General features: G+C 38.2%; 4 protein-coding genes across 4 annotated transcripts; 3 read left to right on the forward strand and 1 right to left on the reverse strand.

Moving 5' to 3' along the window:
- Nucleotides 1-205: 205 nt before the first annotated feature.
- On the forward strand, nt 206-3,115 carry fdx2 (ferredoxin 2). Its single transcript, XM_015053164.1, has 5 exons — nt 206-424; nt 747-798; nt 1,775-1,881; nt 1,951-2,038; nt 2,111-3,115. Exons 1-5 carry the CDS (start codon nt 238-240, stop codon nt 2,265-2,267), a joined length of 591 nt encoding a protein of 196 aa, XP_014908650.1. The 5' UTR covers nt 206-237; the 3' UTR covers nt 2,268-3,115.
- Nucleotides 3,116-3,206: 91 nt separating this feature from the next.
- Nucleotides 3,207-8,594, forward strand: zglp1 (zinc finger GATA like protein 1). The gene is made up of 5 exons (XM_015052827.1): nt 3,207-3,270; nt 4,890-6,236; nt 6,335-6,447; nt 7,464-7,557; nt 7,759-8,594. The coding sequence occupies exons 2-5, from the start codon at nt 4,903-4,905 to the stop codon at nt 7,889-7,891; spliced, it is 1,674 nt and encodes a 557-aa protein (XP_014908313.1). The 5' UTR covers nt 3,207-3,270; nt 4,890-4,902; the 3' UTR covers nt 7,892-8,594.
- A 2,034-nt stretch (nt 8,595-10,628) lies between these two features.
- On the forward strand, nt 10,629-12,577 carry LOC106960088 (forkhead box protein D2-like). Its single transcript, XM_015053046.1, has one exon. The coding sequence runs from the start codon at nt 10,698-10,700 to the stop codon at nt 11,511-11,513; it is 816 nt and encodes a 271-aa protein (XP_014908532.1). The 5' UTR covers nt 10,629-10,697; the 3' UTR covers nt 11,514-12,577.
- A 3,272-nt stretch (nt 12,578-15,849) lies between these two features.
- On the reverse strand, nt 15,850-17,539 carry LOC106959999 (sialidase-2-like). Its single transcript, XM_015052937.1, has 2 exons — nt 17,278-17,539; nt 15,850-17,160 (listed from the first exon to the last, which is right to left on the reverse strand). Exons 1-2 carry the CDS (start codon nt 17,467-17,469, stop codon nt 16,180-16,182), a joined length of 1,173 nt encoding a protein of 390 aa, XP_014908423.1. The 5' UTR covers nt 17,470-17,539; the 3' UTR covers nt 15,850-16,179.
- Between the last annotated feature and the right edge of the window lie 6,088 nt (nt 17,540-23,627).

Below are 23,627 nucleotides of genomic sequence, written 5' to 3' on the forward strand. Positions count from 1 at the left end.
CCAAGGTCCCCACCAAGGTCCCCACCAAAACTTAGACCGAACCTACGCCCTTGGTTCGATCTAATAAAATAAAATGAAATTGAACATTTCAAAATACGTACTTCAATTTCCTTTTTTTTTTGACAGTGGTTCAGTAGCGCCCTCTGCTGTCAGAAAAGCGCTTCACAGCAGAAAGCGACCGCTTGGCTTCCTTCTTTTCCTATTGGTTGATTTTGGCCATGTGACCAAAACAGCGTCATGGCGGCGGCCGCTGCAGCCAGGTCGAGCATGGGACTAACTTTGAGGTTCTCCAGAGTTATCCCGGACTGTCGGTCATGTCCTTTGTACAGACTCAAGGGCTGTGTCGACAACACCGCCGGCTCTCAGAGGAGGGGGTCGTTTGATAGTCTCCGGACGATAAATCGGCATTTACAGACCAGTATATGTGAGTGGTGTAGCTTGCTAGCAGTGTTTAGCATAATTTTTAGGATGCATTCGTGAAGATAAACTGTTTTTTTATAAGACATCTAATAAGTAGTAACCTATCTTACGAATACCGCGTTGTTCATAATGCCTGTAAATTTTGGCTTGCAATTTATATTTCAAACCAAACATTGTTTAGAAGCTCTTGTGCAACTTTTTTCCCAGTTGGAGTTGTTATGAAACTTATGCAACATCTGTGTAACAAGTTGTAGATTCCCCGCTTTGTATTTGATTGATATGAGACAGTTACGTGATTCCTGAAGTTACTGTTTCTCTTTCCAAAGGTCTCTCCCAGGCTGAAGAGGGCAGCTCCAACGCAGAAGACCCAGATGATGTGTAAGTCCAAAGGGCTTTTATTGTGGAGTTATACACAACTATAAACCGGGACTAATCAATAATAGAAATAAAAATCCCCACTAAAACGTTGAAAATGTTCTATTTTCAACTGGTTAAATTCTATTTTTTTATTATTTACTTTAGTTCACAGTCTTGGTTTATCAAAGACAAAATACTTTAATTTTTCAGACACTGACTGTAATCTGGAAATGCTCCAGTGTTTCAGTGATAATGGTCAACATCTTAGATAAGCATTATCAGTATTTGTGTGGACATGATTAAATTTTAAAAAGTCTTTATGATAAATGTTGTTTTGTGTTTATATGGGTCATGGAAGCCTATATAAACATTTGCCCTACAAAAGTATTCACACCATTTCATGTCAAAGTAATGCAAATTAAAGTAATTTGGAAATGAAAGGCATGTATGGTTTTCCATCCATCCATTTTCTTACACCCTTATCCCACTGGGGCCAGGAGGGGTGCCCACTATCTCCAGCTGTCAAAGGCGAGAGGCGGGGTACACCCTGTACGGGTCGCCAGTCCGTCGCAGGTGTATGGTTTTCCTTTATTCATTATTCATTATTTTTTAAACAAAAAAGTCAGCTGATATCCAAAATTAAAACCTAGAGCAACTAATTGTCTTCTGAAGAGAATGTGTACAAAGTTTGGCTTGCACGTCAGTCTTAGACCAAAACTGAACTGTTCGCCCTTCGTACAAAATACTATATGTGGTGGAAAACCAGAAAATATTGGGAAGAGAAAGCTAGAGCTAAAAGCTGGAATCCCCAAAGTACCTGCAGCAAAAGTTTAGAGTTTTGCCTAAAATTGGGCTGAATACAAATGACACTTCCGCAAACATCACAGTTATGCATTTCTATGCGTTTCGCATATGAATACTTTTGCAAGGCACTGAGTTGAAAAGTATACTTAAAATCAGTTGTTTGTTCAATAATGTTATCGTTTCTAACCTCCAGGGTCAACGTAGTGTATATTGACCGCTCTGGCAAAAGAATCCCAGTTAAGGCCAAAGTTGGGGACAACATCCTCTATTTGGCTCATAAACATGGAATTGACCTTGAAGGTGAGGGCGGATGCAGCTTAACGAACGTATGATGCTGGAATAATTGGACCCCTTTATGTTTTCCTGTAGGAGCCTGTGAGGCATCGCTGGCCTGCTCAACATGCCACGTCTATGTGAACTCCGCCCATCTCGACAAACTTCCAGAACCTGAAGAGAGGTACATTTGCAGCTGAATCTTCCCTGTATGCTCTAGTTCTCGGTAAAAGTTGACACATGTTTCGGTCCCCAGGGAGGATGACATGCTCGACATGGCACCCATGCTTCAGGAGAATTCCCGCCTGGGATGTCAGATCATTCTCACCCCGGATCTTGACGGGATTGAGCTCACTTTGCCCAAAGTCACCAGGAACTTCTATGTGGACGGCCATGTTCCCAAACCTCATTGAGCAGAGAAACAGAGGAGGAAGAGAAGAGAGGGGACTGATAAAGAAAGAGGGTGGTGCTATGAGCCAAACACCGTGTTCTGGTTGAGCAACTGGGGTGACTGAAGAGATGGAACAGCAGCTCTGAGAGCATCTTACTGACATTTCCAGTTGTTTATGCAACATCAGGACAGATGAGATTGAGTCGAACACTAAGAAAATCTGGTGATTTCAAAGGTTACATGCAAAAGAAACTGTGGTGGTTCAACTGATGTATTTATTGAAGTAAAAAGTTCTCTGATCATTTTAAGATTTCATTCAATGTTACAAACTGCTCACTGCTCCAATATCAGCTTAAGACTGAGAGCAGAGTCGGTGTCTTTGCTGGTGAACGGCACATTCCTTTTTACAGCTTATCTACGCACAAATATTACAAAGTGATTATTTTTCTGACCTGTCTTGTCTGATCTTAATTGTCACACTTTCTACTATGCATTGGACTTCCTTTTATGTACCAGTAGTCATTTGTAGATGTTACTGTGCTTTATGAAATTAGCCATAAGTCACACATAGAAGGGTTTCCTTGCTGTTTGGCTATCAAGGCTGACAGAAAAGCCATGTAAGTGTACTTGATGTTTGAATTCCAGAATGATGCTGATACTTAATGCTCATTTGTTTAAACATTTCAAAACATGCAGATGGATTGGATTTGAGTCTAAATAGTTTAGTTGATTACTTTCAGGTGTGCCAAGATGGATAACATTGTGGGAGTTTACTCAAGTCTACTGTAATTATCCAACATACGCACAAATAGGAATTTTTGTTTTTGTTAAAATGTTCAGACTGTGCAATAAAATCCGCTCAGAAACTCACTTGTAAGCAGTGCATTATTTGAATACATGGGTAATCAGAAAATCATCCGTCTGCCTTAAAAAACAAAAAAAACAAAAAGAAACTAGTTTAATCCAAGGCTAACAAGCGGCCATTACTCACTCGTCAACTACGCCTGTTTTCAAGGCAGTGTCAGGTAAAGTACTGGAGCCTAGCCCCGATCAGCATTTTTATACGGTGCAGGTGCAATCAAGTAAACCAAAAACACCTGTGTGGCCTCAGGCTGACCCAAAACCCAAGTCATAGCTAACGGCTTAATCGGGTTGAGTTCGAAACAACTTCAGTAACTTGCATTTCTCAACATTTTAAAGGGATTTGTGTGATCCACGGTGAGTTTCAAAAGCGATTAGCTATTATGCGAGCTCAGTGTCCTTAGTTAGCTGTTTGTGAGTTTTGTTGTGGGAAATATTCATGCAAACATCCTTCTGACACCTGTCCAACGTCAGTTGAATTCATATCGTATTATGTCAAATCTTCAGATCTAAAAGTTTTGATTCGCAGTCTGATCTACCAGAAAATAGGATTTGTGCCTTGAATGTGTTTGATTCCATGACAACGGCCAGTCTATTGATGTAAGCCGCTGAGCTTATGCGCTCGCGACAGTCTTCTTCAGATGGCCGCGAAAAGCCTTCGACGTTCTAGAACGCAGGAAGTGCAACCTTTTCGTTCTATAACGACTTAAAACGAGACCAAAGATTCCAAAAATGATTACATTCTTTCTGGTGAGTTAAAAAAGATACATTTTATTAAATGAGATCAAGTTTTAGGACGTCAATCATGTGTTTGCGTTATTTTCTTTACCTTGCTAGGAATTATACACGTAAAAAAAATATCCTCTTAGCCCATCTAAGCTGTTTAAAAGTGATTTATTTACTCACAATGTTGTGAACTCCACAGTTTATGTTGTCCGCTGTCAAACGTCAAATGGAAACAAGAACCCCAGTTATGTGTAAAAGCCTTGAGTTAACATTTTTAAAGAGAAGTAGTGCTATAAACCTCAAATCTTTACTCGGCTCAAAAATCTGAACGTGCAATCTGAACTCAGAATTTCCGCGTTTTTGTATAGTTGTCGTTTCTTGATGTGATTTTGTTCTATCTATCTATCTGTCTGCATAGTGGTTTGTGGAGTTAATTTGTGTAAGAAATTATGGATTAAAACTTAAAATGTTGTATGACTAAGTCAATTAAAAAATGGGCAACTATGGGAGCTGCTGGTATCATGCTACTGGGTAATGTGATAGCTGTGCAGCACACTGGACATCATTGGATGTGAGGGGTGTGTTGTGTGTAAATGTAATGGATTATATAGAAAAGAAAAGGTTTTTTATGCTTTTGCAGAACATCAATGTATATAGCTATCTTATAGAAGACTGTATGTAGTGTAGATTTTGCAGAATGTGTAAGTTGTTTTAGAAAACCTAGAATGTTTAATTGTGATGGAGGACAAATTATATATATATATATATATATGTATATATAGTAAAGTATTTGGTTCCATTAAAAAAAAAAAAGTACATAGCGTTAGTCACATCAGTTGCTTCTTAAAATGGGTTTTCCAGTAAAGAGCCGAGGTTAAGCACAGAATGACAGGGCAGATTACAGATTATATCGTCTATAGATCTATAGTTCAGTTGATGGCCACTTTCAGACTGGGTTAGACTCAGAGCAGGCCAGCTGTAGCTTTTATTAAAGATGTTTCAATTTAATTGGTATGTGATACCCTTAATTTATCTGCTTGTTTTGATCATTTTGCAGACAGTGGCTTAGCATGAGCACAGCGCCAAGGACAGAAGCTGCATTTATCCAGGACAACCAAAGCAAAGCAGAACACAATGATTCACATTCGGCCCTCTTCTACCTCTTTCATGAAGTTTCGAAGCTTGCAACACCAATCCACAAAAGTTGGTTTGACACAAATCCTGCTTCCAAAAACCCTACTGAGGCATCAGATGTTAATAGTTGCATAACTGAAAAGGAAGAGCGAGCCACTTCCAACCCTTTGGAGGATCCTTCAGGAGTAAAAGACGGGGATGAACATTTATTCCAATCCTCTTGCAGTTTTCACCGACACAGTTTGTGTTGCATGATACCAAACAGCCCCTGGAAAGTGCTGAGTCTAATCAACCTGCACTGTGAAAGACTACTTCATGATAAAGATGCTGAGGAGGCAGACCTCAGTTTAGGATCATCTTCAAGAGTCAGTCACTCGAATGCCAAATTTGCAACTGCATCGCCAGGCGTAACGAAGGGGGGAAATACAGAAGACAGTCTTGAAAGCACTTCAGGGCTGTCACTTCAACTCTGTGAGAGACGGATATCTCCAACATCTGTGGTGGATTTGAAAATGGGTAGCTCTGAAGAGGTTGAAGAAGATTCTGGTGAGGGCTGTAGCCTGCAGATGCACTCTGCTGAGAAAACGGCTGCTCATGCTGTAGCGTTGTGTGAATGCAGCTCAGCAGCAACTTTGCAGCCTCTGCACAGTTACAGAGAGAAGCCAAGTGTTGGCAAACAGCAATCATTGATCCAGGAGTGCAAGAAGGACTGGTTTCTTACTGAAAAGGATCATTTGAATGTATTGTTTCCTGATAATGCTTTGCAGCAAGCACAGACCTCCAGTGTATGTTCTACTGCCCAGATTACTTTCAGTTCAACCTATATGGAGTGCACAGATGTGCCACAACCAGCACTAACACTAGACCTCAATGCAAATGTTACTTTATCTACAGAGAAACCATGTAACACCCAGCTACCTCCTTCCAGTGCAGGTCTGCTGTCACCGCAATCGGGACAATATGATAAATTTTCAGCATCTAAGACTGAATGCTGTCACGTTCCCCAGGAAGAAAGCCACCCCAAAGCTGACTATTCAACTGTCTCTAGCTGTACTGTGTCATATGCAACAGATATTTGGAAGGTGAGCAATGATGAAAAAGATCAGCTTTCTACCAACAAATGTAGAACCAAGACCCGACGGAAACAGCCTCACCCCTCTCGCAGCGCTGATGGTCAGGACCCAGACTTCCAGGGCGTAACTTTCAGGATAGACACAGAGCTGGATGACAACAGGCAACAGTGTCGACTTCTCATTACTTCAAAGTACAGGTGAAAATGGCTTTGGCGCATTTTAGTGATAACATTTTCGAAGTGTTTTAATTTGAGATGATTGACCTAACGGTCTGCAACATGCGTGTCTGTCACAGCAAGAAGCTCTGCAAAAGTGTGAGGAAACCAAAGCTGAGGACACGGGCATTGCAGAAATTGGCTAAAACCAGCAGTTCAGATGAGGAGACTGACCACACAACCAATATCAATAGTAAGTAAAACCTGAAATGCAAAACATTTTGTAATAATATTTACTATTATTGGAAATCCCTAATAATCCACTGACCATGATTATACTGGCTCAAGCCAATCTGCACTAGGAGGTCTGCCAGTTTTGATTATAATTTGTTTAGTAGTTTAATGCATCCAAATTAAACCACATTAAAATTGTTTTTATCCATTAAAAAAAAAAGAAAGTGCTGAAGGTTATGTGAAAGTTGTGATGGTTTTGAAGAGTATTCCTATATAAGCATGAAAGAACATATCAAATAGCTTTATATTTACTGAACCTAAAATCTATTTGCTGCACTTAATATATATATAAAAAAACATCCATGTCTTAGGCAGACATAACAGTTTAATACTAAAGTATCAAATGTCTATTGGCAAAATTTTAAAAGGTAATATGTGGAATGTCAATATCTCCACCAGGGGGCGCGACTAGACCACCATCTTTCACCATTAGTCTTAGCAAAATTTATGGGATTATCCGTGACTGAAATGACTTGTATTAATGAATACTTTAAAAAAAACTAGTCTAAATTGTTTGTAATTGCCTGTAACCATGTAATGCTTGTGTGAATCATAATAATCAATCATACGCATCACAGTGAAAAGATGCATCTTTTCACTATGGTTGAGTGAAAAGAATTTTAGGTTTTCTCTCAAATGTTCCTTTCATTTCATATGTTGGTCGGCACACTTTTCCAGGCATCTTTTTGGAGGATGAAATTCAAAATGCTTTTACAAATTAATTTCAAACTTTTTTTTTTAAGTAGCCACAACTTACATTTTACTAGTATTTACTTTAGGACTTCATACTCTTTAAGTTCTTAGTTGTATGAATGCTTTCATGTCAGTCAACTTATTGGCCATTAATGAGACAAAGAAATCCCAAAATGTTCAGTGGTATTACTTTAGATTAGGACTAATGCTCGATGATGATCTTTTTTTTTTTTTTTACTTCTGTGATACAAAACTGATATTGCTGTAATTCTGTGTCATCAGAAGGAAAAGTCTGTGCATCCTGCTGCACCAGGAAGACCCCCATGTGGAGGGATGCAGAGGACGGGACTCCTCTCTGTAATGCTTGTGGCATAAGGTAGATTTAAAAACCCTTTCAGCTTACTGTAATTTCTAATGTTTTTTTTTTTCCCCCAGTTCTTCAAATAATATTCTCCTCTTAATATCAAGGCTAATCATAGATATTTCTAATGAATATGCATCTTGTAAGACAAATATACTTCGTGGAAGGGCTAAAAATAAGTCTGTAATCTAAAAAGTATTTGTTGTTTTTTTGAAGGTATAAGAAATACAGAGTCCGCTGTGTCAAATGCTGGCATATTCCCCGGAAAGAGGGCAACTCCAGCTCACTCTGCATCAGGTGTGGAAACTTGGTGAAACTCACCTCAGCTCAGCGGAAACATCCCTCTTAGGCTGCACACACATGCCGGTTTTTTATGTGTATTCTTGGCAAAGCTAGGAACGAACGAGGTCAGAGCTGCTTCTTTGTTTACTTGTTTACAGTTAAGCGCAGGTAGCGATGCAAAAAGAAAAAAGTTTGAAAAGAGTTGTAAAATGCTCTACAATTGTCAGAGCATAAAGTGAAGAAGTGATGTCAGTTTGTGCATCTTAATTTTTGTGCATCAAGTGTGATGGTGTTTAGACAGTGTTTTGTGTGTGTGTGTGGATAGAAACATTTACTTATGTGGAGATTGAAGCTTTTGTGGACAAGCTGTACGTCATGAAGCCTCAAAAACAGGACGCTGAAACGTATTGCAGAAAGTTTACCTTTATTACTGTTGATATCTTGTCATTTAACTTAGTTTTTCCGTGTAATGACTATCAGTTATGCCGGGTGGCTCCAGTATTTAATGGTAATATTTGCTGATATTAACTTCAAAAACAATTTATTGCCTTCGACCCTGACAGTGACTCCGTCTGCTAAACACAGTGGGTAAACATGCACAAGTTACATTTTATTTTGTCTTGTTGTATTTGTTGGTTGTACTTGTTGGCAAAATACATTTGGAAGGCTAAAGTGGTGCACTTTCTGTTGCCTCTGAGAAAAAAAAACAAGCAGTTATTTTGTGTATTTGCGTGGGCTTTCGTCTGAAGTAAATTCAAAAAGAAACATCTGATATGTTTTCCACTTCTTTCATGTGTGTAAATAAAATCTGTACAGCTGACATAAATCCACTGTGATAATTACAGGGATTACAGCATAAAATAACGGTTTTAGAGAGGTGCACAGATTACATTGGAGGTAACAAATTCTCCATAATGAGGCTTCCCACAGTTTCCCCCAGTCGTCCAAGTGGGTGGCCTCAAACAAATTGATACAACGCAGCTATTATATCAAAATGGATTACGTCTTCAACGGTTTCCTCTCTCACCATGTGCCAAAACATTTAGGAAGGAGAAACACTGGTGGAAACGAGCACTGTGAAAGCCAAGAACATAAAACAAACAGCAGCTTCATAAATTTCACGTGTCCTCTCACATTTCCTATAAAAAAACATTTCGAAACTCACCTGTTACCGTCAATTAAATGGAACGGTAAATGCAAGTTATAACAAACACACTAATGAAGGACAGGTTTGTGTATGCATGTTATTTTCAAAGACAAACTTTTGATTTCAATTAATGCCAGAAGGGACTTGAGTGATCATGTTTACATCGCCTTGCAAAAGTATTCCGTCTCCTTAAACTTTTTTCCACATTTTGTTGCACGATATACAAAAACTTCTATGTTCTCTGGGATTGTATGTGTTAGACCACCAAAAAGTGAGGATTGCATTTTTATTCAACTTCCTGCATTAATTCAATGCAACCCATTGCACTGACCAAATGAGACCAAAGCTGAACATTTTGCTTTAAATACAAAAAGCTATGCATGCTGGAAAGCTTACCCTACATGCTAGGGCTGTGTAATTTTATCGATTATACGATGGTTATCGATATTTTTTTCCCTCAAAGTATCGATTTTTCATCTGCGAGTATCAATACATTAAATCCTACTTTGAGTTTTATGTCAAATCCACATGAATTAAATAACATCTGTCACACTTGACATTTTTTACCCAGTTGAACGTGTACATTAAAAATGACATGTATTGAAACAACGGGTTGCAATTAATCAAATAATGAAAGGAAATAGATAAATTACATTATCTAATAAGTGAATAAGACAAAAAGGGTTCCTTTTCTACATAACCAAATATACAATACACAATTGTTTAAATTAACATTTAAACATTAAACAAAGCAAATGTATGACAAAAATATTTATTACACCAGAATTAAATGTTGCCAAATGGGTCTTGAGTGATTAGTGTGTAATAAGTTCAATCCACGTCTATGGAATGATTTTGATCACAAAATGTCATCAAAATCACTCTGTCCCTCTAAAATCTTTCAGAAAATCTTAAAAATGTATAGAATCACATTGTTTGCTGAATATTGTGACATTATATCGTGAGCAGAATATCGCGCATCGTATTGTATCTTGAGATTAGTGTATCACTACAGCCCATACTGAATACGGAGGTACCAGCATTATGCTGTGGGAATTGTTTTTATCAGGTTCCAGTAAGTTTGTTCAAGAGGATGGGAAAATGGATAAAGCTATATACAGGTGACTCCTGGACGAAAACCTGACAATAAAACAACAACAAAACAAAAACAGGGTTAAGTTTAATCTGAACAAGACTAGACCTGAGACCAGCTCTTCTCTCATTGATCTGATGAAACTTTGTAAAGAACATGCAAAAAATGTAATCTCTAGATGTGGTGAGACGTACTCTGAGACTCAAAGTTGTAATTCTTGTGAGAACATTTTAATAGAAATAACCAAAATCTAACAAAGAACACTGAAATTGTGTTTATAAAAAGCTGTAAAAGCATTCCTGTGAACAATTATGTTTAAGTTTGACATCTTAAAGTGTTTAAAAGATTTTTACATTTCTATGCAAAAGTTTGGCAGCAGTAGCTTGTAAACGTGGACGTGTTTTAGCTAATATTTTGCTGGCAAATAGAAGGCTCTTTGTCTGATGTTAGCATTTTGGGTTGAGTCTGCAGGGGGCAAAGGAGGAGGATGTTTAGAGTGGGAGGCTGCACTTAGATGCAGTCAGATGGTTTATGTTTTTGTTAATGAAAAGGGAGCAGGGGGTCCTTCCCATTAGACAGGCTCTGATTTCCCCTGTTGGGGCCGTAGTCTCTCCATTGGCTACCCTCTGGACCATGACGCTGGAAAACAGACCCATGGATGAGACGGACATTGACGTGGAGGGTCAGAGCGACTGTGAAGACGCGGAGTTTTCTGTGTTCAGTGAGAAATCCGCGTCCTCTGCTGCTGCTGCTGCTGTCCCCAAACAGGACGGTCAGAGCAGGAGATCCGCCTCTAAGCCTCCGTTCTCTTACATCGCTCTCATCACCATGGCGATCCTCCAGAGTCCGAAGAAGAGGCTGACCCTCAGTGAGATCTGTCACTTCATCCTTCAGCGCTTCGCCTATTATCGGGAGAGGTTCCCGGCGTGGCAGAACTCCATCCGCCACAACCTGTCGTTAAATGACTGCTTCGTGAAAATGCCACGGGAGCCCGGGAATCCTGGCAAGGGGAACTACTGGACGCTGGATCCCATGTCGGCCGACATGTTCGCAAACGGGAGCTTTCTTCGCAGGAGGAAACGTTTCAAGCGGCAGGAGTTGTTTCTGGGAGCGCTCAAGGAGCACAGGGCGCAGGAGCGACGCAGCCCGGCTGCCGGGTCGCCGTTTGGCTCCGGACTCCACTGTCCCGATTCAAGCCTCCGAGCGGGCTCGGGAGGCCGGGTACGTCTTCAAGTTTGTCCCGGGTTGCCACCTGCGGGCTGCATGATCCCAGCGCTCTCCTCGCTCCTCTCCCGGAATCCTGTGCTCATGTTTGAACACTGGAACTCAGGATTCCCAGCAATAGCTCCAAATCTCGTCCTTCCTTCCGCCTCGCTGCACGGATTACCGTCCTATCCAGCTTCTCAGATGCCAGTTTTCCCCTTGAAAGTTTCGCCATGCTTGATCTAAAATATTGCATTTATTTGAACTACAAACATCCAGACGGCATAACGGTACATATGTTTCTCAGTCCAACAGGCCGTGTTTATAAAAATAAATGACTCTCACATTTAGTGCTGGTTTAAATAAATCTGTTTAATTATAAACTAATAGTGTCAGTTTGAATTAATTAAACGATTATAACTTATGCTATTTTTTTCAATTGTGAAAAAGTCAAGTATAAAAATATTTAAGAAAAACTGAGACAAAAAAAACCCAATAAATAACCAATAATCAGACAGTATTCAGGCATCAGAGAGACGCATATTTTCGATGAAGAAAAGTAATTTAGGGAAAAACATGCGACACATAATCATTCATTACATTTACGACGGACTAAAGTAACGATATATAGAACTGCTTTTATATAATTTTAGACTACAAGTTGAATTTATTTTTGGATGTTTGTGTCATGTTTGAAAAAGGCCCAGATTTAAATGTAAGAAGTGCTGACTATCACAGATGAAATCATCGGTAGGTGATATCAAATTTTCAAACGACACTGTATACTGCAGTTTGATTGCAATGTGGAAACAGACTAATCTGTAACTTGTTCATTGTAAAATCAAAAAATATACCAAACTGATAAATACACGAAAGGCTATAAGATTTAATCAGACTTTAGAGTTAGGGAGACCCGTATTTTAATGCCTTTCCCTTAAACTTAAGTAATGTTTACTATTCTTGCACATGAAATGTGTTTACATAAAATATAGAGGAAAATATTAATAAAATCAAACCGAAAAACACTTTTTGTTTTATTTACCCTAGCCTGGTTTAAACCAGCTCCTTGTCCTGTTGCTGTGCTGCAAGCGAGAGTTTATCCGAGCGGAATTGTAGAGAAAGGCAATGTCTAAAATATCTATCTCCTATTGATTCTTCTGAAATATTTATACATTACTGTTTTTGTTTTTTGTTATCTGAGGCAGATATTGAAGGTAGGATGTGCAAATTACATGAGTGTAAGTGGAAGGATGGACATCTGCAGCTAAACATTGTTCCCCTATCCGTATCATTTGCAAAAAAAAAAAAAATGGAAATATGCAAGTAAAAATATTGCTGTGGGCATTTAGAGTTTTATTATGTGAGATCTTAACCTATGCATTTGTCCTTATTTTATTAAGGTCCCCGAGAGGCCATTAGCATGACCTGTCAAAACCCACTTAAGTCCAAAATGTTTTATACGCCTGGTAAATTTGGATCTATTTGTTTAATTTTTATTTATTTTAATTAAGATGTTTGCTTCTGATAGGGAATGAGGCAGACGTCTTTCAAAAAATAGACCCATTATGAAATGAGTACTGATTTCAAATCAAATGTAATTTATATTTTTAAAAATGGCATGTCAAAAAATATTTCTATACTTCTCAGTAATCAATGGAAATTTTTTTTATTGTCCTTACTCTTTTCTTTTTTTTTTCTTTTTGTTCTGGTATTTTGTTCATGGTTGGTAATGAGCTTCACAGATTCTGAGGTCGGAGGCCTCCGTGCAATCATCCTAATTTTTGGCTCCCTGCACATATTTTGTGTCAGATTCATGTCAAAGCTCTTGCTGGGCCACTTCAAAATCCTAATATAACCCCCACTCAGAAAAAAACAAACAAACAAAAAAACACTTTGATTCAATTAAAAAATTCCTTTAAACCTAAACTAGGATTTTTGTAATGGACCCAAGGAGAAAAGCACATAAAATGAAGGAACATGTTTATACTTTGTTTTCAAATTGTTTATTAAAAATCTGAAAACAGGGATGTGAATTTGTCAGGGCTGGAAGCAAAGTCATTAATGACATCATTGTAAGAGATGTCATGGCCAACTGTGTGGTTGGTGCTAATAAGTACAAGGCCACTGAATTGTCCCTGTGCCAGCGGAGAACTTGGGTAAATTTTAATCAATTTCAGTTTGGAAAAACTCCGTCGTGCTGAAGCAACTGTTGGATGCAGGCTTTCCTGAGTAAGCCAAAGATTTGGGAACAACTCGCAAATTGTAAATATGCATAACCGCATGTCCCCAAAAGTAGCGGCAGCCAACAGTTGAATAACATTAAGCTATTGTTTGTGTACCAACTATAAAAATAATTTAGAAATAGTTTTTCATGTGTAATAGCTTTTAGCTTGTATTATTAAATGTTATAGTATATATATCGCTGTTGTTTTTGCATTTTCCTCCTTTAATTATTTTACCTCTAAATTGAATATAGCATTAACTGTATTAAAAGCATCAAATATCTTCAGAAGTAATCTAATAAGCAAGTAGAGCTTATCTGTGGGTAATTTAATCTCTGCTCGGTTGAGGTTTGTTCCAGAACGTTAGTCAACAAACAACTTCATGAAGATCAAGAAATACAGCATGGAGAAAGTTATGGAGAATAACATGAAAATTGATGTTCATAGTTTGCTCAAAGCTGGTGGAGAAATTCACCAAAAATGATGAAAATTGCAACAGAAAATGGTTCAACAAACTGATTTACTCAGGGAACTGGACGCCACATTTTCAGACTTTGGTTGTCAAAATGTGAAATGTATCAGTACCAATGACAACGATGCCATCCCACATCATTATGCTACCACAACTGTGCTCTGAACGTCTAAATTTGATTTTTCAAAAATATGTCTTATAATTGTGACAAAAAAACTTCAGTCTTTCTCCAGGACGTTCATGTAGTAAAATCTTAGGAACATCCTTCTTGGTCGGCATCCAGTAAGTCCATGCTGATCTAAAGTTTGGTTCTCTGTGGACGGTGTCATTGTCATTTCAAAATGTACCCCAAACACCAAAGCCTACAAAAGCAGCTGTTTTAGAGATGATCCAAACACTTTGATCCATCACAATTTGATCCTTGTCAAAGTTCCTCAGATAGTCATGCAACAGCAGCACAGATGAAACAAAACAACTTTAAAACATATTAATGGACACCTTGTGCTAACAAGAAAATTCAGTTTGTAATGTGATGTGATCTATTTCTAAAGAAGAGGAATTCAGTACCACTTGATGCCTCGTGAAATGTAGTGTCGGCAAACTAAAATATTCGTAATTTAAGCATAAATCCAGCAATTAAAAAAATATATATACTTAACTGCAAAATACCACAGAGAACATAGAATGTATGTAATGACAACTGGGAGGACTTCTAGCCCCACAATAATGGAGACTGGATCATTGTTCCAGAGGAAAATACTTACTTTACAATGTCTGGTGTCTTTTCATTGTATAATGTGGTCTTGACAGATAAATGATAAACACATGTTCAGTAACTGTCATCAAAAATCTGCAGGTTTATGTAGAGAATAAAAACACACTAAAACACTACCCCAGTTGCCTCTCATTGGCTCCCTTTTAGATTGTTATGTTGCATTGCTAATAGCCCTAAATTACTTTGCCCTTCAAAAATGCAGGTTTTCTGTCATCTGTGAGATCCATAAACAGTATCTTGCTAACTATTTCCACGTGGGAGTGCAAGACTGCCAGTCAGAAATGCAGAACACTTTCTGGGAGTGATTCACTGTTAATAACACATCTAATATGTAATACAAGCTAAAGACAAGAGGCCAATTTTTCCAGCTGCATTGTCTTTCGCAAATGTTGGCTTCCTCTGGAAGTCATGGAAGGATCCACGTTTAGCTTCCAGTCACTTTATTCATTTTCAGTGAAAATATTTTTTTTTTTACATGCTGAAGAAGAACATGTAATCTGTGTATAGTAATGCAGGCCAGTATGGTGAGTTTAAGTGCCACATCAGAAGTCTAATCCTGTGGGAGTCTATGCTGAATTAAATTAGAAACATTCAAAGACAAGTATTTTTGTTAAAGGAAGTAAACCTTTTTTTTCTGTCTATTAAATCAGACCAAACCTCACCTGTTTTAGATCAATTAGGGTAGCCAGAATAATGGGATATATTTGTGATGTTCAATCCAAAACATAGACTTTTTTGTCCTTCTGCCACTTATTAACTTGGCACACTGATTGGGGTCATTGTCTGTTTGGAAGAGCCATTTGTGTTGTAGCTTTACCTTTATGATATGTTGCTTTAATAATTACCACATGATGCTCTTTCCTTGTGATGTCTATTTAGGACACCTGCCCCTCCTGTTGCATAACCTTTCAAGAAGGGTAAACACATTTTACATCAAACAAGGTTTATCTAAGGGCCACATAAAAAGCTCAGGCAGGCCAAATTTGGCCCCTGGGCCTTCAGTTTGTGGCGTGTGTTAACAACTTTGTATTTTCAAGAAAAATCCTCAACAGCTCAATGAAAGTTTCATTGACTAAAAATTAGAAATTGCAAATAATAATATTGCCTCATAGGAATTTAATGCACTTTTTTTTTATTTCAGTTATGCGAAGGAAATATAACCAAAAAGATTACAGAAGTAGATAAAGATGACAAAAAAAGATTACACTATATTTTATCAATGTCAGAAAAGCATTAAGAATTAGTATTAAAAATGTTAATGTTGGAAACACACCTCATGCTCAATACAAGCTACAAGGAAAAAAAAAACATTTTATGTAGACAATTGTTTCATGTAAACTGAAATCATATCATTTGATTTTGTTCATTTATCGTTAAAGATTTTTGGTCAACCTTTCAAAAATGGTCCATTTGTCAAAACTGAAGTATAGGATTTTCATTTAATTAGGCAAAGCAAGTAATTATTTCACTTCCGATGGGCTTAGTGGGTTGCTGCGATGTGGAGGTGTGACTTTCTTGTGCGTCTCCCTCCATTTCATTTAAGTTGAACATTTTTAAAGCAATCTGCTCAGTTTCCTCTTCCTTCCCACATTCAAACAAACACGCAAACCAGCCGTCACCAAGGTAAGCCAGGTCAGAGTAACCACTGGGGCCCCTGTAAAGGATCCAGGGTTCACTCCATGCATTTGGATCGGATGGGGATTTGTTCAGAAACACACCCAAATCGAGTCGTTTTCTTTTATGGCTCGGGTGTGTGTATAAAAGCCAGTGGGTTGCATCGCCTGCTGCTGCTGCCGAGTCTTTGTTTTGGGCTGGGAAGGAGACCACACTTCCCTGACAGCCACAACCTGTTTCCACAAGCTTTTTGTCACTGTGTATTGCAAATATTTGTCCTTTACTGTCACTGGACGCTTCCACCCGATGCCCTTCGCTACTGCGGGCATTGCAATAGATGTATCTGCCATTCGCATCACAAACCTCAGCCATTTGACACTCTATTGATTGTCTATCAAACAAAGTGCCAAACTGCCAGTTTACCCCAGAATCGTCGCTATACAGGGAGACAGCATGTGGAATAGGCTTAGCAGGACTTACACCAACATAAGCATAAGCTGGAATCATCAATCTACCACTCTCTGTTTGAAGACCATGACCTGGCCCAATTGCAAAGGTCACCCAGTCACTATGTAGATGTTCAGTCAGATCAGTCAGTCCACTCCAGGTTTCTCCAAGATCATCACTCGTGACGTAGCAGAGCCGGGTTTTGTTGCAGTAATTGCCAATTTGCCACCATTCTGTGCAGTTTCCTTCTACGCAGATGAAAAACAAGAAGAGCTTCCCGTTTGTCCTGTCGTACACTGGACAGGGATTCATAGTGCGGTAGCCATCAATGTGCGCTTCTTCCACAATTTTCTGCTCAGTCCACTGCAAAACATGATATGCAGATGGATTAAGTATAAGAGACAGTGTGCTCGACAGAAAAAAAAATGTAAAATGAGAAGCCGTGAACCAATTAAACAGTTAACTGGGGGGGAAATATACCTCAACTGTAACTCTGTTGGTTTCCCTCTGCAGCGCTCCCTTTTTCATAGCCAGCTCCTCCGCCATATGATCGGCTTTTTCTGTTCTCCGCTCAGCAAAGGTCAGAAGAGTTTCATCCACGGACAAAAGAGCAGGAATCCTGTAAACCTTTGGTTTACAGGACGATTGTGGATCATTCTGCAACTTGTCCATTGCTGGAAAGTTAACGGTCTGTGCTGAGAAGTGACGTGTCGGTCTTCTTCTTCCTACTTTTTATTGGCGATTGGTAAGAAACGTTTGGTACTACCGCCACCTACTGGAGAATGGTTCAGGATGACCACTCTGTATCTGAACATCTTAGTCTGTCATATTATACACACATAACTACTAAATATAATCACATTTTATGAAACAATTTAGTTTTCTTTAAAAATCGAATGATTTGTATATTTGCCACCTAAGTTCTTATTCAATTTCTAACGTTTTCCTTATTTCTTTTAAACTCTTAGTCTCTCCTTCATATTTGACATTCTAATATAATATGCTCTGTTGTTAAATAGCTCGGTAATCACATTTATGCTTTTGTATTTTAAAATTATTTACTTAGCAATGTTTGTCAAAATCAAAATCTTATTCATTTTTCCTCTTATTCCAGTCCTTATTTCTCCTATGTTTAAAATTTTATAAAACCATCTTCTTTTTGTTTGATTGTTTTCAGAAGAAAGCAGGTAACCTACTCTTCCAGTACTCTGCAGCAAGCAAAGAAAACTTATTCCACTGCACATGCATACAAGTGTAGCAAACTTGTTCAGCTTTGCCAACTAATAAGACAGGATAAGATAAGACAGGATAAAATAATATAAGATCTTGACCACCTTACCCCTTTCCAATGCTGCCCTGGTCAACTGCCGACATAAACCATATCAAAAACCACTGCCGACTGTTACCATGCAGCAGATATCATAAGTTACCCTGTTTTCTATCTTTTTTTCTTCTTGTTCTCCTTCCTTCAATCCATTGCTTTGAATCCACTTCTGTCTCTAATACTCTTATACATGACAGGTGCCTGAGAGAAAAGCCAGGGAAATGAGAGGAAGGGCGTTCATCTCGTTACTTAGCTCTGGGCTAAACATTTCATTAAACGTCTATTTTAACTGGAGATTTGACTTATGAGCTTTAAAGTCGTAAAAACTATGTTTAAAGTAGAAAAAACATTTAGAACAGAGTATAGATTTTGAAAATCACTTATCAGACCAGGGCTAAAATGGAAACGTCAGTTTAACAGGTAGATTTATGTTTTTATTGATACTCACTACTTTTAGTGTGCCAAGAACATTTTACAGGGCAACATCATATGTTAGGGATGGGGCTGATCCAGTTTGATGAGGGTGTCAGAACTGAAATCAACACCATGTGTAACAGAATATTAGGTGTAGGCATCTGGATCCGTTCACCAACACAGACCCCGTCCAAAAACCTAACGGGGGAGAGAACTTAATGACACAATGTTTTTACCTCCTTAATAACATGCTTAGATAGGAAAACAACTACTACTATGCAAACCAATAAAAGCCATGAATTTAAAGGTAAATAACATTAAGTGATGTATATGCTTACATTGATCAGCTGAATGAATGAACTCACTGTAGGAGTTTTTGCACTGCACTGCATTAGCGGGAGGGCAAGCAGTTAGGAAAGTGAGAGAGCGATGACTTGCTTGTTTTGTGCTGTTGTGTTGACAACCTTCCATTCTGGATAGGACCACCCTGCTCGCCGCTCAGCTCTCAATAAAACAAGCTCTCCTTCACCCTCGCTTGCTCCTTTCTCAGGTCATTTGTGAGTTCTTTGACTTTTGTTGTTTTTCTTCTTCTTCTTCTTTTCAAGTGACCCCCTGCTTTGTTGGCTCAAACTGACAACACACATTACACTGGCTTTAGTTCCTGAAGGGTTGAAGACTTATGGAAAGTCATGTCATTATGACCCCCCCGGCTGAGCATTATTGCGGACAACAGGCTGGAAACATTATCTTGCAATGTCACCATTAGTGAAGCAATGAAGAAACTTTATTTGGTACCTGAATTGAAGCTAATGATGCTCTAAAGAGCAGCTGTGTAGTAATCCCGAGGCGAGTTAGATTATATGATGAGTTCTGAATTGTTGTATAAAACCACAAAAAATAAAAACAAAAATAGCTAAAAAAAAACAAAAAAACAACAACACTTTTTTAGAAGTTCTGAAGCAGATGTATAAAACTTCACAACTTCTTTTATGAAAAAATATCTTGTCGCTAAAAAGTGACCAGTTGCACAATATGCATGCATTTAACTGCTTAATGCTTTTAAATCAATCAGTCTAAGCTGAAGGGGATCCTAATGTAAGTTTGAGAGAAATTAAAAGAGAAGGAGGAAATTAAACCAGTTAATCAATGTCGTACACACAACGAGCATTACGATTCTCTTCTGGTTCTGGCTTTAGAGATTTCTGGAGAGATTTCCAGTTTTGATTCAGATCAAGGTGACACACTTAAAGACAGTTAAAGCTGATGCTAAGCTGTAAAGAAATGTAAGAAAGCACATGGTGTAAACAAAACATTCCATTTGATTGGGCAGGACTTTCTGGCTCTGGTTCTGTGTGTGTCAGAAGTAATAGAACTTGGTTTCCCTGACAACCAGCTGCTTCTGGGGGAGGAGCCATCATAAAAACTGATCAACAAATCGGAAGGAAACTTTGGGAAACCTCATAGCAATAAGAAATATCCTCCTCTGTCAACAAACTGTTCTTGTAGATCAGTTTTTTTTTTTGTTTTTTTTTTTATCCCTAGGAAGGTTTTACATCCATGATTTTTATGGTGGAATTTTTACTCTGTGAAAATAAATCGCTACAGTAAATAGTATGACACCCCCAACTTTAATGGCACAGTGAGGTTGCAGAATGCATTTACATACATGTGTAAAGAGGGTGTGTGACTTTGTGGGTGTGTTTATAAAACTGTTAAAAGAGCTTGAATTGTTTATAGTAACAGCCAGAGTGCTGATGTACTGACCTCTTTGCTGCAGAAAGCAATAAAGCTCAGGACTCAGAAGAACTGCCTCAACTGTCTTTGTTAAAATGTTTTCCATTTCAGTTTTGCAAACAAACAAAGAAAATCACCTCAGAGTTTAACACTAAACAATGTTTAAGTAACCTATCAATATGTGAAAGTTCTGACATACATTGTAGGCAATAAGACTTCAGTATCTGTGTGTAATGCTTCAAGGTCATACACTTTTTCATACAGTTTTTTTCTTTGTTCCTCACTTTGGCAGCATGTTGTGAACTTAAAAAATAGTGAAATGAAAGGAGTAAAGGACAAAATCCTATCTTTAGCAGAGGAGTAAATACTGTATATCTGTCAGACTGTGTCATCTTTGTTTGTTTGTTTGTTTTTTTTCACCAGTAGAATTTGGGAACATGTTGTGTCTTTATAGGAAAAATCATAGATACTGAAAGAAGCTTACAAAGATGTGGCCAACATTTATAAGAAGGGATGTAATGTCAATGAAGATTTTCCACAGATTATTCAAGAGAGTGTAAATCTTTTCTGAAACTTTTTTTTAAGTGAAATTGTTTTTTGTTTTGTTTTGAATCAATGGTTATATATTTTTTAAACTACATTTTGAGAGTCATTTGTCTTATATCATGTCAGAAACAGTCTTTTAGACCGAAAGACTGAATATACATCCTGTATGAAAGGTTGGAAATCAATCTGCAACAAATTTAACAATTATTCCAACATGCAACAAAGTGAAAACAAATGGCAGAACAAACTGTGGGCTAAAACCTCAGTGCCACATTTAGAAACCTGGCTCTCTGTGCTGTCCAGTTTCTGGTGAAACCTGTATGTGTGTATATGTGTGTGTGTGCGTGTGTGTGAGAGAGAGAGAGCGAAAGAGAATGTGTTTGTTATCTTTAAGAGTATTCTGTTTAAAACATCTGAAGAGGGAAAAAAAAGATTTTTTTTTTTTTTTTTTGTGAAAGGAAAAAGCCTCGGCGCAGCTGTGCCGAACTGTAATCCTCCAGACGTCCGGAGAGACACCACAAAGGATGGCTGAGTGGCGACCACATGATGCTGGGATTCACTTCAAATATCTGATGATGTGAAACAAGACAGATGCGCGGACACATGTGGAAAAGGCCGGATTCTTCACGAGGGTCTCGGCTTACACAAAGGAAAAGCTGGAAATACATCTGAATGGGAGAAGCAACAGAGCGATCCAAAACAAAAGCCTTGGAAGAAAACATTAAGTCTCTTTTTAGGGAAGAAGTTGGAGGTCTTATAAAATGAGAATATTTAACCAGTATTCAGGAAACATAAAGACCACATACATCATACAGCTGTGCCTTTTGAGCTGCTCCTTACTTCCTCCCATAGGTCTTGGATGCATAGAGTACCCATGTTAGACACACTTCACTTATATGATGACAGATATTTAACACAGATGTACTCATGCTGGAGCTAAAGCCTATGCAGGGCCACACGCAAGCATCGAATCCATAGGTTTCACTTTGGCCAGAAATCTGAACAATTACACCAGACAACCTTGAATTTTAGAGCAATCCTTACACTATGTCTGCCAGTGTTTCACTGGCCTTTACAACGAGAGAAAAGGACAAGTTTTACAGCTCGACTTTGAAAGAACAACAGTTATTACAGAGTCAGGTGGGCTAAAACTTTGCAGCAGCACAGTGTGCAGAGAATCAGTGAAAAGAGTTTCTCTAGTTCCAGCTAATGTAGCACGCCAACAGAGCGTAGGGGAACTGAATCGTCAGTTATTTGTATTTGTCTTTCCAGGGCTGCTGGTTTAACTTAATACCTCGTTATGTGAGCAGGCTCTGAGGTCAGCAGAGCCAGTGGGCAGAAGGGAAACAAGTAAAGGCCCAGCATGCACAGGAAAAAGGTTTAATACAAACAGAGCTCACACAAACATAAACTCTCCTGCTTTATTTAGTGGTTGTGGCAAAAAAAAAAAAAACCCTCATAAATACTCCTTTTTTTTCTTCTGTCATTTAAGAGGGTAATTTTAACATCGTGTGGTGCAACTAGCCACATCTTTTTCCTGTTAAATTTTATTAATTTGGCCTTTTCTTTCATCGTGAATTTATTGGACTTCAGAAAGAGCTTAGCCATTGTTAACTGTGTAAACAGCTGTAAACCACACACAGACACCACACAGCAGAGAAAAGAAACAGGCGAGTCAGACAGAAAAAAAAACACGTAGCTCGCCAAAATGTAAGAAATCATTGCAAAAGAATTCATACCTTTTGAACTTTTAGATACTTTATTGTGCTACATCATATTTTATCAGTTTTTCTTTGCTTAAGATTTTTTTTTTTGTACAAACGTAAATCTGTAAGATATGGCATCCATTTGCATTTAACCCTTATTACTCTGATACTCTTGAATTAAATCTAGTTCTTGCAGTTGTCTCTTTAAAGGTTACAAGTAACCAGTGGACTCAATCCAACTGTCACAAGACTGGAAAATGATGTTCAAAGACCCTTTTTATCCAACTTAAATGACCAGGAAGTTATTTTTTTTCCACACAGAACTTTGTAAAACACTTCATATTTAAATGGTAGAGTCACTCACCAACGCACCTGCAGCTGCAGTTACAGAGAAAAGTAGTTGTTCAAAATTTTCACTGACAAATTTCTGACACACTTTTTAGATTTTTGTAAATGCTCTGTTCATTAAGTTTTAATAATCAGTGTACTGATGAACACTTAAATCGTGACTTGTCATGCGTGACATGTTCAAGTTTTTATGATTGCATAATCGTGTGCTGTTTGACTTTGTTTTAAGATGCTACTATTTGTTCTGTAACCTACTTGATGAAATTAAAGTCAAATTTTCATTCATTTTTCAACAAGTTGCACATTAAAAACGTGTGATGACAAGAGAAAGAGGGTTAGGATAAAAATATAAACTTCATTTGTAGGTGTTTAAAGATTTTTGATTTTTTTAAAAGGAAAAACTACACACATAAAAAGCAAATCTCTCTTTTCTCTTAATACAAACGATAAACATGAATTCACCGACTGGTCTGTGATGAGGTTTGGGTTCTGTGAATATGATGTCGTCATGTCATCTCAACAGCCTCCTAAAACTCACACAGTTGCAGGAGGTGGTGGTAATATGTGGTTTATAGTGCAGCATGGCCGCCTGCAGAGGTTCCTCCAGCACAACAGGAGAGAACAGAACAAGTGTTTGTGGATGTGCAGGGTGAGTGATGTATATAACCCGACGGCAGGCAAACAGGAATCAACACTGCCTTAATATTCATAGGGAATCACAGAGAAGGAGAGCAACAATCCGTGCTGTTGTTAGAGAC

This window comes from Poecilia latipinna, unplaced genomic scaffold (genome assembly GCF_001443285.1).
Source record: "Poecilia latipinna isolate Pla-1442-1.1 unplaced genomic scaffold, P_latipinna-1.0 Scaffold4, whole genome shotgun sequence".
NCBI lineage: Eukaryota > Metazoa > Chordata > Actinopteri > Cyprinodontiformes > Poeciliidae > Poecilia > Poecilia latipinna.